The sequence below is a fragment of the Blastomyces gilchristii genome (genome assembly GCF_000003855.2).
Source record: "Blastomyces gilchristii SLH14081 genomic scaffold supercont1.2, whole genome shotgun sequence".
Lineage (NCBI taxonomy): Eukaryota > Fungi > Ascomycota > Eurotiomycetes > Onygenales > Ajellomycetaceae > Blastomyces > Blastomyces gilchristii.
The window spans coordinates 4,610,431-4,623,703 of NW_003101681.1; the positions used below are offsets into that span (position 1 = coordinate 4,610,431).

The window sequence follows — 13,273 nt, forward strand, 5'->3', positions numbered from 1 at the left end:
TGTCTCTTATACATTAACATTTCAGACCTCAAGACATTGAGATGAGTATTCACTTCATCATTCTCATCTGCATCTCATTCAGAAGCCTGCTTTCTCTTGATATTCATAGAATTCAAAGAATCATCTAATGTGAGTATCTCTTTCACTTTGAAGACTTTTCATAGAATATCAGTGAGTGTCTCTGAGCTCACTGATTCTGCTAGTTTTTTAACTCTCTTACTTCTCTTAACTATGTATACTGTGTGTAATCTTTTATATCATGATTTTAGCATTCACAGTTGAAACAAGCTTGATACTCACAATATCAAGATTTTCACTCAGAGAATCTCTTTTTCAGAGAATTCAGTGCTTTAGCAATAACATTCAGATCTAGATTCATCATATTCAGATGTGTGACTTGTATTATAGAAGTCTGATTATCTGTTCTCTGCTGAGATATACTCAATTGCAGTATTTTCTGTTACAATTGACTTACTTATTTCTGTATGATAAGAATGTTATATGCTTCTTTCATCATGTCTGATTATGAGGTTAAGCATTTCTATTCTGCTCTCAACTCAGATGTAAGACTATGAATGAAGATCTGTAAACAGAAAGATGTTGAAAGCTCTTCATTTAATACAAGATAGTATAAGCTAAAGTGTGTGAAGTATAATGTAAGATTACTCACTTGTCTACACTTAGTAAAGTGTTTGTAACACTTATCTCACATGTTCATTTTCTCAAAGTTATGCAAGATTCATTTGAAAAACTCATTTCATATTCATAGAAATGAATATCACTCTGAGTCTGTGAGATTCATCTTTTTATCAGTCATTTATAATGACTTCACTTTTCTGTGTAGAAACACAGCAGATCTTAAGACTTGTTAAAATTTCATTGACTGTCTGTCTGTGAGTTTATATTCAATTCAATAATATAATCACATCTGACTTAGCCAGCTGATTGCAGCATTATTTTTTCAGTCATTATTGAAGCTTGATAGCTTCAGCAGATCTTCTGACTTAATATATTTCATGCTTGAATTCTTATTCTGCACAGTGATCTTCAATGATGTATACACTTCTGAAGAGATTATGAATGATTATGATGAAATCTTCAGATTCAGTGTAGTTGTCTATCTATATAAATGTTTAATCTCTTACTGCAGATCTAAGATCTGGTTTTCTCTATTCTTATTAATGATGATGATTGTATCAGTGAAGCTCTTCATAGTAAATACTTAATCTGCAGTGAATGTCAATTATTGTTTGACTTTCATCTCAGCCTGTCACTGCATACACAAGGCCTCAATCTCATTTAGAATTCTCATACATGTACAGAGCTTCAATTTCAGTTTAGTAGTTTCAGTTACTTTTCTTACTACTTTAAGTAAACTCTCTGAGAGGTTCTGCATATCTTTCAGTTCAGATAGTAGAGAAGAGTGTTATTTATATTGACTAGAAAAGATCTTCATTTCAGTGTTTTCTCATTGATTATACAATGTCTATCATTATATTACTGTATTGTTATATGATTTCTATTATCATTATACAACTTCAGTAATGACCACTCTCTTCTCTCTTTTTATCCTTCTTTTGAGTAGGGAGCAGACTTCTTTGAATCTGGTTCACTGCTCTCATCTCTTTTCTTACATCTCATTCATTCGCATACATGGCATTTGTCTGAGTATGAAGTTTTCCTCTAACAAGTGAAGCAGCATCAATTGAATACTCTTTTACTCATCACTTTTCATACACTATCTTTTAAGACATTCTAGAACCACACTGACATGATAACTACAAATTGCTTCATAGATGAAATTATCATGCTCTGAAGAAGCCTGCACTTCTCACTGGTTTTTAGACATGCTATCAGATGTGATTCAAAGGTTGCTTAAGTCAGCATACAATTACAGGCGTACACCGGCTTCTTATATACTGTACACTAAATTAATTGGTGGCCGCTATGGCCCCTTTACATTCGTAAGCAAGTTCGGAAGCGGCCGCGTTATTATCCGGCGGTCGTACGTTCTTCCGAACCACAGATTCTCTTTTAAAATCACACAAGAATGCTATGAATAGATCAGAGATGATAGAAGATTATTAAAAGAAATTAATATAATATGAAATATCTGATCTTGAGAGATACAAGATCTGAATACTTATTTCATATTCTGATATCTTATATAATAAATCAGTGATATCTGATTACTGAGTATTTATTGAAAAGAACTGCTCTGATAATTTCAATACTGATGAGAATAATATATTATAAAAATCTCAATAAGTTGTATATAATAACTGATTAAAGAAAGACACTTATTAGAAGACTTACACTTCTGTAATTATAAATATAATAAATCAAATGATGTTTATAATTACTGTAAAGCATGATTGAATTCTATAGTAAGTGAATATAGTAATGATATATCTATATAATAGATTAGAGAAAACAGTCTATATAAGATAACTTATAGATTTTAAATAAGAAACTCAGTGTATACTTATCTATACAGTTAAAGAATCTCTATATAAATTGAATTCAGCTGTTAAAATATAATATGACTACTTGACAACTATACTGTAAGAAAATGACTTCAGTCTGAGTTCTTATAATTCTGCTCTTTGAAAGTATTCAGTCTGAAAACATCTGTATATAATCATATATATTGATAATCTTTATATCTTTGCAGATGCTCTGAAGAATGCTGATTGACTTATTAATATTTTACAGTAAAAACTAGAGATCAAAGACTTAAAGAAACTCATAAAATATCTAGAAATGAAAGTGAAATATATAAAGAGTGAAGTTAAATTAATACTCTGACATTATATTAATGAATTGATAGAAGATTTTTATCTAGATAATATAACTGCTATTTATACACTTATAAATGAAAATCTACATTTAGATGACTCTCTTATTTCTGAAAAAGAAAGCAGTTTTACAAAGTAATAATTTCAGTATAATATTGAGTGTCTGTAATACTTAGCTATCAAGCTGCAGCTGAATATCATCTGTGCAGTATCTCTACTAGTACAGAAGAACACTGCTCTCATCTCTAAAACATGAAAGACTCTATTACATATTATTTAATATTTGAAAGAAATACACAAGATTGACATATTCTATATAAAGAATAATGATGAGAGATCTGAGAATGAATTCCTGAATATAACATATATATCAGTCAGATATACAAATTTCAATTGAGTTAGTCTGTTAAATAATGATTGTAAATCTACATTCAGTTACATCTTTAAATTGAGAAACATGCTGATTTTATAGCAATTAAGCAAGCAACTCTGTGTATTCTTAAGCTCTAATGAGGCTGAATACATAGCATTGAGTGAAGCTGTATGTAAAGTAATATAGTTGAGAAGTATAATAATGAATCTGAGCTTTATTGAAACAGAAGACTCTCTGCCAATCAAGATAGATAATAAGAAGATGATTGATCTTGTCTAGACTGACCGTGTGACCGTGTCTGGGACCAGAACCAGATTTTTTGATAGTTTCATTACCAATTCGACCGATCTCATTACACGGTTTTAACATTCAATAGTAGTCCCATACTGTCCCAGTGGGACTTACTGTCTACTCTTGTCACATTTTCCAAATGGGACCATGATTTCCACTTCTCAATTTAAATTATTTTTATTGCTTTAAATGACTTTAAATCTCATTTGAGTGTTACCAAAAAGTGTTACTTTTTAAAAAATTAAAAATAGTCTAAAAAAAACCTTAAAATGTCTAAAAATAGTAACTTTATGCTAAGAATGAGACTAAATGAGACCAAATGGGATCACTTTCTCATTTTTTTCAAGTCATGGTTCCATTTTAAGATCTCATATATGGTCACTTTGCATGTTTTTTTAATGACTAGTCCCAGCGGGATTCACGCCAAGAAATGTATGAGACCAGACCAAATGGGACCAAACGTGAAATTCATGGTCCTGGCGGCCAGTCTAATCTTGTCACAGTGACTGCAATCACTGTGAGAAGTAAGCATATTAACACTCAATTTCATTACACTCACAGTCAGTTGAACAATGATATAATCTCAATTGATTACATCTCAACTGAAGAAATAGTAGCAGATGAATTGACTAAACTCTTGAACATAATTGCATTTCATCAATTTCTTGATTTACTAGGTTTTACAGGTGAAGAGAGACAGAATACACAAACTCAATGCAGGTAGCATGATTTGGATGGATTTGAGGATGGCATAGCTAGATTTGCAAGAGATGATTGATTCTTTATTATGGTGTTTGTGATCTCACATGGCGATGCGAGAGGGGGTGTAGCATCCGCCCTAGTGGCGTTGCCGTAGCGACCGCTCCGCCTACACGTGATCTCATATGTAATATATATATAGCTAGCTCTTCCTACACGAATACAACGGATTAACCATCCCACAGTTCTTTAGGCTACTGGGGCAAAAGAGCTCAGTCACCACCAGCGCTGCTGGTAGAAGGGCCGATCAACCCCCGGGACCCTCAACAAGTTCGGCCAGATTGAAACAACAGCCTGGCTTCGTCTTTTGTAGAGTCTGCCAGTTGAAACGGAAGAACTCATTTATGCGATTGCGAAAGTTTTTGAAGCCAGGCGTCTAACCACGCCTGTTGACAGAAACGCTCCTAGCTCCCGAGAAACAGTGTTTTGTGGGTGGTGCAGCGAACTCTCCTAATACACAACCTCATTGAAGAAAGTATCGACGCATGGTGTTAATGGGCCCGGGCAATGTCAAACTCAGACCATCAACCCGATCCGGGTCAAAGTTGTGATGAAGCCTGGAGACGGATAGGATAAATCGGAGCTGAACGCTGGAGCTGAACGATGGAGCTCAACGTACGGCTGAGGGCTGCGCATCAAATTATTCGCGGCCGATCTTCTTGTTTTATTTGGAGGGCAGTCATCTGCTATTCTCGTTATCAAGCAAGTTAGGTGGCTGTTGTGGATTTTTCAACAGATGCCAGCAACTGGCAATCCTGAAAATATCGGCTTCTGATACAATTTGTAGGCCCAGGAGGAGTCACTAAAAACATGAACAAGGAACAATCTCAAAAAACGAAGCCTTGTAAAGTACACTTTCGCTTTATTGTCGCCGCGATCCTGTACGAACCAATCAGCTTGACTCCCCTGGTGACTGCTTACTGTAAGAATTGGCATTGCTGGACCCATCCATGAAACAGCCTGGCATACATAGCGTTGCTAACCACACAGATGAGATGAAGTACATTGCTAGAATAACGACATATAATTTGGGCGAAATCCAACTATCATCCGATCGGGAAGAGTGCCAATCCCAGAGGCATTCGCTGCTACAGGCATTCGGATGGACTGTCTGTCTTGGGACAGCGGCAGCATATGCTTACTGATGTATGTTTATGTCGCTTTGGAACTTGGCTGGGACCTGGGATTGCTTGTTGCACGCACCTCTTTATTGTGGGAATAAAACATATGTCTGAAGTGTCATATTCTAATAATAGCAATCGGCATCTTGACTATGAATGCCGAACCCCGTTGCAGAATGCCTTGAAATGTTGAGCTACCTCTGTGGGCTGGAGATACATGCCCCTTACAAATCTGGACTAACTGCTCAGCCAGGTAGGTAGCTCTAACGCGCTAAAACTCTGGACCAGCGGACGTATCGACGGCTAAAAATTGTCTTAATCATCTCCTCCGCCAATGAACAGTCTTATCTCGCCCCTAACTGTTGGCTATCTCAGCATTGCCAGCCTTACGCTCCGCGGTACGAGGATTTACCGCTCAGACCACTCAGGCCTCTCGTCCTCAGCCTCACCCTGATCTAATGCGAGCTGGACTGGTCTGTGCCTGCCTAAAGAATCTTTACAGTCGACGGTAACGGGCAAGCTATCGTCTCTCTTGTGAAAGAGGATGGGACGCTTAAGGAACTTGCATTGTCGAATTTTGAGAACTGGCAGGCTACCCCGGGTGGACATAGACACCCGATCACAGGCACCCCTTGCAAGGAAGTGGAAATTTAGACTTTCTCTGAATCCCAAGAAAGCCGAATGGTCGGATTTCACTTGTTCAGAATAGCAACACTGGCTGGTATGTTACTTATAACGTCACTTGCTGATATGTTAAGTGGTCAGGGGAATCCGGAGGGGATGAATCTTTTACGGGTTTGTTTTTGTTTTTTGTCAATTTTGTCATGCTTTTCATGATTATAATGTTATTTAGCGGAACCCATAGATATGAACTGATGTATACCTACATAGAAAATATAGACTAATCATATTTTGCTAATGACAAAAAGTCTTAAACTCCAAGAACAAGTTTTCCATATTGATAAACTATGCATATTCATCTCCTTGATGCTGAGTAGGGGAGAGTAGTCCAGTCCAGACTAAACCGATATTGTCAATTCTTTCCATAAACCCGGTAACCAGTACAGTACACTAATCATAGATCTGATCCCACAGCCACCTGGGTTTTTTTCACTCAATATTTCGAACGATGGTATTTGAATCTGAAAATTAGTGAGAAATTGCTTTTGACAGGGCAGTAGTTTGAGCTCATGGGCGCCGGAAAAGGATGCTGAGCATATCTTACGATGGATGGCCGCCCCACGGCAAGGGTTGATCTGCTATTGAGATTAGTTAGTCCAGTGCAAGGTTAACCGTTACGCCGAAAGAGCCCACAGGTCTCCAAGATCTGTTCTTCGGTCCATTCACATCCATCGTTGAGGCAGAAGAGCATGCTATATATCGTAAGATGGATGACTCCACCACCTCCTTCTGATGCCGTGGATCGCCCTACCATCATCAACTAGTTTTACCAACCCCTCATTACTACTTATATATAGATCGATCCTCCAAACAACCAACCCCAAATGACCTGCGGACTCTATTATCCTATCAACCTCCACCTTAACGAACACAGATGCCCCTTTCCCTCCTCCCTCCCCCCTCTCGTCTTAAGAGCTGGCCATTCACATCCCAAGCTCCCCGACATCTTGCACTTCCTAGTGCCTATGCTCAACTAGGGAGTCAATCCCCGCCACCCCCGCCACCCCGCACTGCGCAATCAACCACTCTCACCTCCCTTCCTTCCCCTCCGCGACGATGATACGAGTGCCAATCCGCCAATTCTCCGCCCGGGCACCAAAGCCTGAGACTCGCGCTCACAGACTCCTAACAATGTCTGGGATCACCTCTCTAGTCGTGGTCCCCTTTATCCCGCCCGCCATCCAGAGTTCGCGCGAGAAGAAGCTAGGCAATCCGCATGCGAATAGGTTGAGTTGATTTTATTTTGCATCACTCAGTTCTTCCTCCTTTGCTTTTGGGACTTCCTGAATAAATATCTAGTCCGATTTATAGTTAGTTATTGAATAGCTCTGGATGGCAAGCTAATGAACGGCGCACTTCCCTTAGATACCCCCCCCTCTGCTTTCATGCCCGCTAAAGGGCGTCATGAAATCCATACATACATCCATACATATATACTACTGGCCCGTTACCTATAAATATACCGATAACACTACGTACGTACTACATATCATGATAAATGACCTACCTTTTCGCCAGCATGGGTATTTATTCGGGGATTGGTTGGGGAATGGAATATTTCGTTTTGGAACGAGAGCCGTTTAAGAATGAGAGGTTATGAAAACGGCGTAACCGGATGAGCGATTTGCTGCATCGTTGTTTCTAGGTTATATATTTATATACCTAAGGGCACTTCGAATGGGGTAGATTTGGACAGACTGGTTCATTTCTTTGTGACATAATGTTTAGCATGGACTGTGGAAACGACTTACAAGAAGCAGGTTCAAATTTTGGCGTTAGGGAACTGGGGTCGGATTTGCGAAGTGATCAACATTTTGTTTTAACTACCCCTCCCAAACAAGAGTATGTACAGTACAACAAAAGGGAGGATTTTCAAAGGATCGTTCCAGCAATTTAATCGTACAACATTTTTCTACAATATACTTCACACAAAGCCCGCCACATACCTCAAGATGTTTCCAGACGTCTCCAGTCCATACGACTATCTCCATTTTTTTGTGTCTTTGGCACACCTCCCCATTCGCGCAGGTTAGCAGAAAACCCATTGGTCAAAAAAAAAAAAAAAAAAAAAAAAAAAAAAAACTCCCAAACTTCTCCAAAATAAGCTTAAAGCCGATTCCCCTTCCTTGATGTAAATTTTTCTGCCGCTTCATACTTCCCCTTCTCATCAACCCTCTCCGCTGACGTCTCGGGCTCATGCCTCGTTGCGGCAGGATCATGTCCAGCTTCCCTACTCGGACTGCCCGTATCGTCCATCTCTGCCGCGGATTTCGCGCGGGTCATATTTGTCAACCCCCCACCGGAGGATGACGGCGACTTTGCGGAATGTTCCCTTCGAAAGGCTTCCTCTTTGCGGCGCTGGGCTTCTTCGTGTCGTTGGGCGCGGTCGGCGTTTATGGATTTTTTGGCAAAGTAGTATGCGCCGCCGCCGGCTGTGGAGGGTGGCGAGAAGATAGGGAGGGAAACGGTTAGATTAAGATAAATGTATTCGGTTTAAATGGGGTATGTTATTTGGGAAGATTGGAGGGAGGGCTTTTTGCATGGCGTTACGTACCGACGCAGAGGGCGCCCCAGCCAACCCTGTTTGTAATAAGATAGAAATACCGGTCAGATGCCGTAGAAATATATGCCCAAAAGGTTATGTGACGGTGGGATAGCTGTTTGGCAAGGCATGCTGCTCTGGGTGTATGTGGTAGACGTACCAGGTAGATCTAATCTGAACACCACACATTAAGGATTAGTATTACTGATATTCTCGAACTTAGGGGGTATTGCAACGTACAGTATTCATTTTAATATAATTGAGACCACTCGATTGCCGGTTCTCTGTTCAACTGGGTGTTGGCAAATTGGCCGTTGGAGGCTATACACGAGCAGGAAAAAAGCAGGGGATTCTGGCCGGGCAAAAAGTTGCGGGCCGGAGCTTGACGTCGTTGAAGTTTCCGCCAGCCAATCAGAGTCGAGTCAGCGTTCCTGGCTCAGATACTTGGAAATAATCACGTGATGCAGAGGGCGTGTGATGAGTCAGCGGCAGCCGCCTTATCATAAACCTCAAACCAATTGCCGGGAGACCGGTTTCTCTTTCTTGCCAACAACCACCGGCGAAAAGACTCATAAGCAACATTCTCACCGGTATAACGTGCTTGGGATAAGGCAGTTATTTTGCTCTGAAGCCGGATGCTGTCGCCTCTGTAACGGCTGCAATACACACACCATAGGTAAAGTTGAGGGTTTGTCGCCACCTCGCCAGACGTGATTTGCGATAGTATGCCTCCAAAAAGGAAGGCAGCTGGCAGTATGCTTATCCCTTGTTTGCTAGGGTTTGCTTTCACTGTCACTGACCAGTTCTGGTAGGTGGTAATTCAGGACGGGCTTCCAAACGATCCACTCCGGTCCCGGTTTCTGCTCCCCAGAGTGTCCTGAGCAGCGATGAATACTCAGACTCAGGGGCTGCAGACGACAGTGAATATGACGGTGATAGCTTAAAACGTGAGTCCAAACTCTTGCTTAGGGAGGATTCTTTTGATTTCAAGCTTGCGTGCATTTCGTTGCTAAATGAATGTACATTTGCCCGGGAGCAGAGGTGGTCGAGAAGTTTTCTCTTCAGGCGTTCAGCCAAAAGAAGAAAGCGGACGTCCAGCGACAAGATCCACATTTTGGTTATAAGGATTTCTCGTCCTTGCCTTTGAAGCCCGACCATGCAAACCGACCACTATGGATCGAGCCATTGAAGGGTACCATTACCCTGGAAAGCTTCTCGCCCCTGGCATCCCAGGCGCAGGATTTCCTTACGACGATAGCTGAGCCTCTATCGAGGCCTACGCATCTACACGAGTATCGATTAACGGGGAACAGCCTGTACGCTGCAGTATCGGTGGGCTTACTACCTGGGGATATCATTAACTTCCTAGATCGTCTGTCGAAAACGCCGCTACCGGAAGCGATCAAGTCCTTCATCATTAATTTTACCAAATCGTATGGAAAGATTAAGGTCGTTTTGAAATACAATAGATTTTTTGTGGAGAGCTCGGATCCAGCCACTTTGCAGATGCTACTTCAAGATGAAGTTATTGGGCCGCAGAGATTGCAAAATTCGGAGGGCATAATACAGCAGGCCGCTCCCAAAATGGCAGGGTTGGTTATTCCCGGAACTAAGGATGCTGCTGGGGTGAAACAAAACCCAGACCAGAAACAAATGGAGGGAGAAACAAATGGACGGCCAAAGGAGGATGACCTCTTGGTTGATTTGAGGGAAGAGGATGATGACGACGACCCAGCTCAGGTTCACAGCTTCGAGATCCCAAATACTGCCGTGGAAGCGGTAAAGGCTCGGTGCCAAAGTATGGGCTGTCCAGCTCTCGAGGAATATGATTTCAGAAATGATGAAATCAACCCTACTCTAGACATCGACTTGAAGCCTAATGCGCAAATCCGAAGTTACCAGGAGAAAAGTTTGAGTAAAATGTTTGGCAACGGACGAGCTAAGAGCGGGATCATCGTGCTACCCTGTGGTGCAGGAAAAACTCTAGTCGGTATAACGGCTGCTTGTACCATCAAGAAAGGGACTATCATCCTTTGCACTAGCTCAATGTCTGTTGTTCAGTGGAGGAACGAATTCCTCCGGTGGTCTAATATTGACCCCAGTGATATTGCCGTTTTCACGTCTGACAACAAGGAAAAATTCCGGAGAAATACTGGAATTATTGTGTCCACGTACTCCATGGTGTCCCAAACAAGGGCTCGTTCCCATGATGCGGAGAAAATGATGGACTGGATGCAATCTAGAGAATGGGGTTTGATGATCTTAGATGAGGTCCACGTCGTCCCAGCATCGATGTTCCGGAAAGTCACTTCGGCCATTGCTACTCAGACGAAACTTGGACTCACTGCGACGCTACTGCGTGAGGATGACAAGATCAAGGACTTAAATTTCTTGATTGGGCCCAAGCTGTATGAAGCAAACTGGATGGAGTTGGCTGAACAGGGGCACATTGCCAAAGTTCAATGTGCCGAGGTATGGTGCCCCATGACAACAGAGTTCTATACAGAATATATGCGTGAGAAATCCAGAAAGGCAGCTTTGCTCTACATCATGAATCCCAGGAAGTTCCAGGCGTGCCAGTTCTTGATCGATTACCACGAAAAGCGTGGAGACAAAGTCATTGTTTTCTCTGACAACGTTTACGCTCTCGAACGATATGCTCTGAAATTGAACAAGGCCTACATCTACGGTGGAACGCCTCAAAACGAACGACTACGGATTCTAGAGAACTTCCAGCATAACGAGCAAGTTAATACAATCTTCCTGTCCAAGATTGGCGATACCTCTCTAGATCTGCCTGAAGCGACTTGCTTGATACAGATCTCGTCGCATTATGGCTCTCGTCGTCAGGAGGCACAGCGTCTCGGACGTATCCTACGAGCAAAACGAAGGAACGACGAAGGATTCAATGCTTTCTTCTACTCGCTTGTGTCAAAAGACACAGATGAGATGTTTTATTCCTCCAAACGGCAAGCTTTCTTAGTTGACCAGGGATACGCGTTCAAGGTGATCACGCACCTTGAAGGGATTGAAAACCTTGAAGGACTCGCATATGCCACCCCAGCGGAACGTCGTGAACTTCTACAGGAAGTGATGCTGCAGAATGAGACATCCGCAGCTGTGGAAGAAGTCGTGGACGATCTTTTCAGCGAGCGCTCAGGAGGGCCAAAAGCGCGAGGCGCAGCAAAGAAAGCGGCGGTGAAACGCAGCGCGGCGACCTTGAGCGGCCTTGCTGGAGGTGAGGACATGGCGTATATCGAACATAATAAGAGTAGGAATAAACAGCTGAGGGAGAAGGCCGGACAGCACCCCCTATTCAAGAAGATTGAGAGAGATCGCTTGAAAAGAAGGAAAGCACTTGGTCTGGATAAAAAGTAGACTGGAAATGCGTTTACTTTATTCTTTAATCGTCCGTTGGACGTATGAGATTTTGGGTATTTAAGATAACTGTTTATTTTATTTTATATTTTCTGTGATTCCCATTGGCTCTGGTCTACTTGGACGATGAATTGGATGCTAGGGGAATTGATCTGACGGATATAAGATGTATCGCCTGGGTTTATCTCGCCTTCTTGTGGCATGTACTAATAGAGTCAATAAAATGAAGTCATCATTTATTTATTTCCTGTGTTTTTGATCATACCTCCCACTTACGCGTAAACCGCTATGACATCAGATATACGGAAATCTCAATGGGATTAAATATTCATATATTGGGAGAGTATGCTCAGTATACCATACCCAGCTTCACACATCGAACGTCCACACATTTCTAATACTAAACTCGTTTAGAACTTCTACGTTCTCAGCTTGTCTCGTTCTGAGCTACTCTCAAAACCAAACTCAAACGATATTCAGTCCAATCTCTATCTAAGCCATCAACGAGCCGGATGTGCTATTTACATCACAAGGGCGCTCGTAGTTAGGCGCAGGAGGGTGTCACCAGCTTCGCCACCAAGACCAGCACTACGCAACTCTGTATTCTTATCAAAGACTTTGTTTCCACCAACAGGGGCATATATTTATTTCTGATTTGGATCTTTACTCGGACGTCCAGACCTCCAGCCGAACACCAAACTGCTAATCAATATCCCATCCGCCATAGGTCCATTCCCGTGTTGGACGGAGTCGCTTACCAATAAACACCTTTTGGGCTTTCAAAGCCCCTAGGTATGAAGCCCAAAGAATGTAGCTACATATGTGATGGTTAGGCTAAACGCTTCAACGGGTTCGCGCGACCGCAGAGGCTTCTAAAAATCCAGGGCAGGACAAAAGCTCGTGTTCTGGCGTTGAATCATGAATAACGATCCTTCTCCCCTCTCTGGCCCTCCTAACTGCTGCCCCGCATTTGATGGCGCCAATGGACATATATAAAACCCCCCTTGCGCGGATCTGCTAGGGTGGCATGGAGAAACTGCAAAGCAATCAAGGAGACAGTTTGACACATTATTTTGTCTGCAACCTATAAATTTCCACCTTATGATCGGCGCTGTCCAACGGCATCGGCACCAGGCAGCTAAGAATATACCTTGTTGTTCCCAGATACCCACCCGAGCATCCAGAAGAACGCTACAGAGGCCTGCCTTCACTTCCTCAACCAGGTGCTTGATCCTGGATACACCGAAAGCAGCCGCGAGGACAGCCAGCATTGGGTCATCTCCTTCTCCCTCTCGAGAGTCCAAGTCGCACTTCGCCCATATCTTCAAAG

General features: G+C 42.1%; 3 protein-coding genes across 3 annotated transcripts; 1 reads left to right on the forward strand and 2 right to left on the reverse strand.

Annotated features, from left to right (window-relative positions):
- Positions 1-5,750: 5,750 nt before the first annotated feature.
- On the reverse strand, positions 5,751-5,951 carry BDBG_01400 (uncharacterized protein; the record flags this gene model as incomplete). The annotated part of the gene is made up of 1 exon (XM_031720315.1): positions 5,751-5,951. The coding sequence occupies one exon, from the start codon at positions 5,949-5,951 to the stop codon at positions 5,751-5,753; it is 201 nt and encodes a 66-aa protein (XP_031576433.1).
- A 1,861-nt stretch (positions 5,952-7,812) lies between these two features.
- BDBG_01401 (uncharacterized protein) lies at positions 7,813-8,992 on the reverse strand. Its single transcript, XM_002628447.2, has 4 exons — positions 8,806-8,992; positions 8,726-8,739; positions 8,578-8,603; positions 7,813-8,455 (listed from the first exon to the last, which is right to left on the reverse strand). Exons 1-4 carry the CDS (start codon positions 8,812-8,814, stop codon positions 8,130-8,132), a joined length of 375 nt encoding a protein of 124 aa, XP_002628493.2. The 5' UTR covers positions 8,815-8,992; the 3' UTR covers positions 7,813-8,129.
- On the forward strand, positions 8,924-12,325 carry BDBG_01402 (DNA excision repair protein ERCC-3). Its single transcript, XM_002628448.2, has 3 exons — positions 8,924-9,318; positions 9,378-9,512; positions 9,605-12,325. The coding sequence occupies exons 1-3, from the start codon at positions 9,291-9,293 to the stop codon at positions 11,941-11,943; spliced, it is 2,502 nt and encodes an 833-aa protein (XP_002628494.1). The 5' UTR covers positions 8,924-9,290; the 3' UTR covers positions 11,944-12,325.
- The last annotated feature ends 948 nt before the right edge of the window (positions 12,326-13,273 follow it).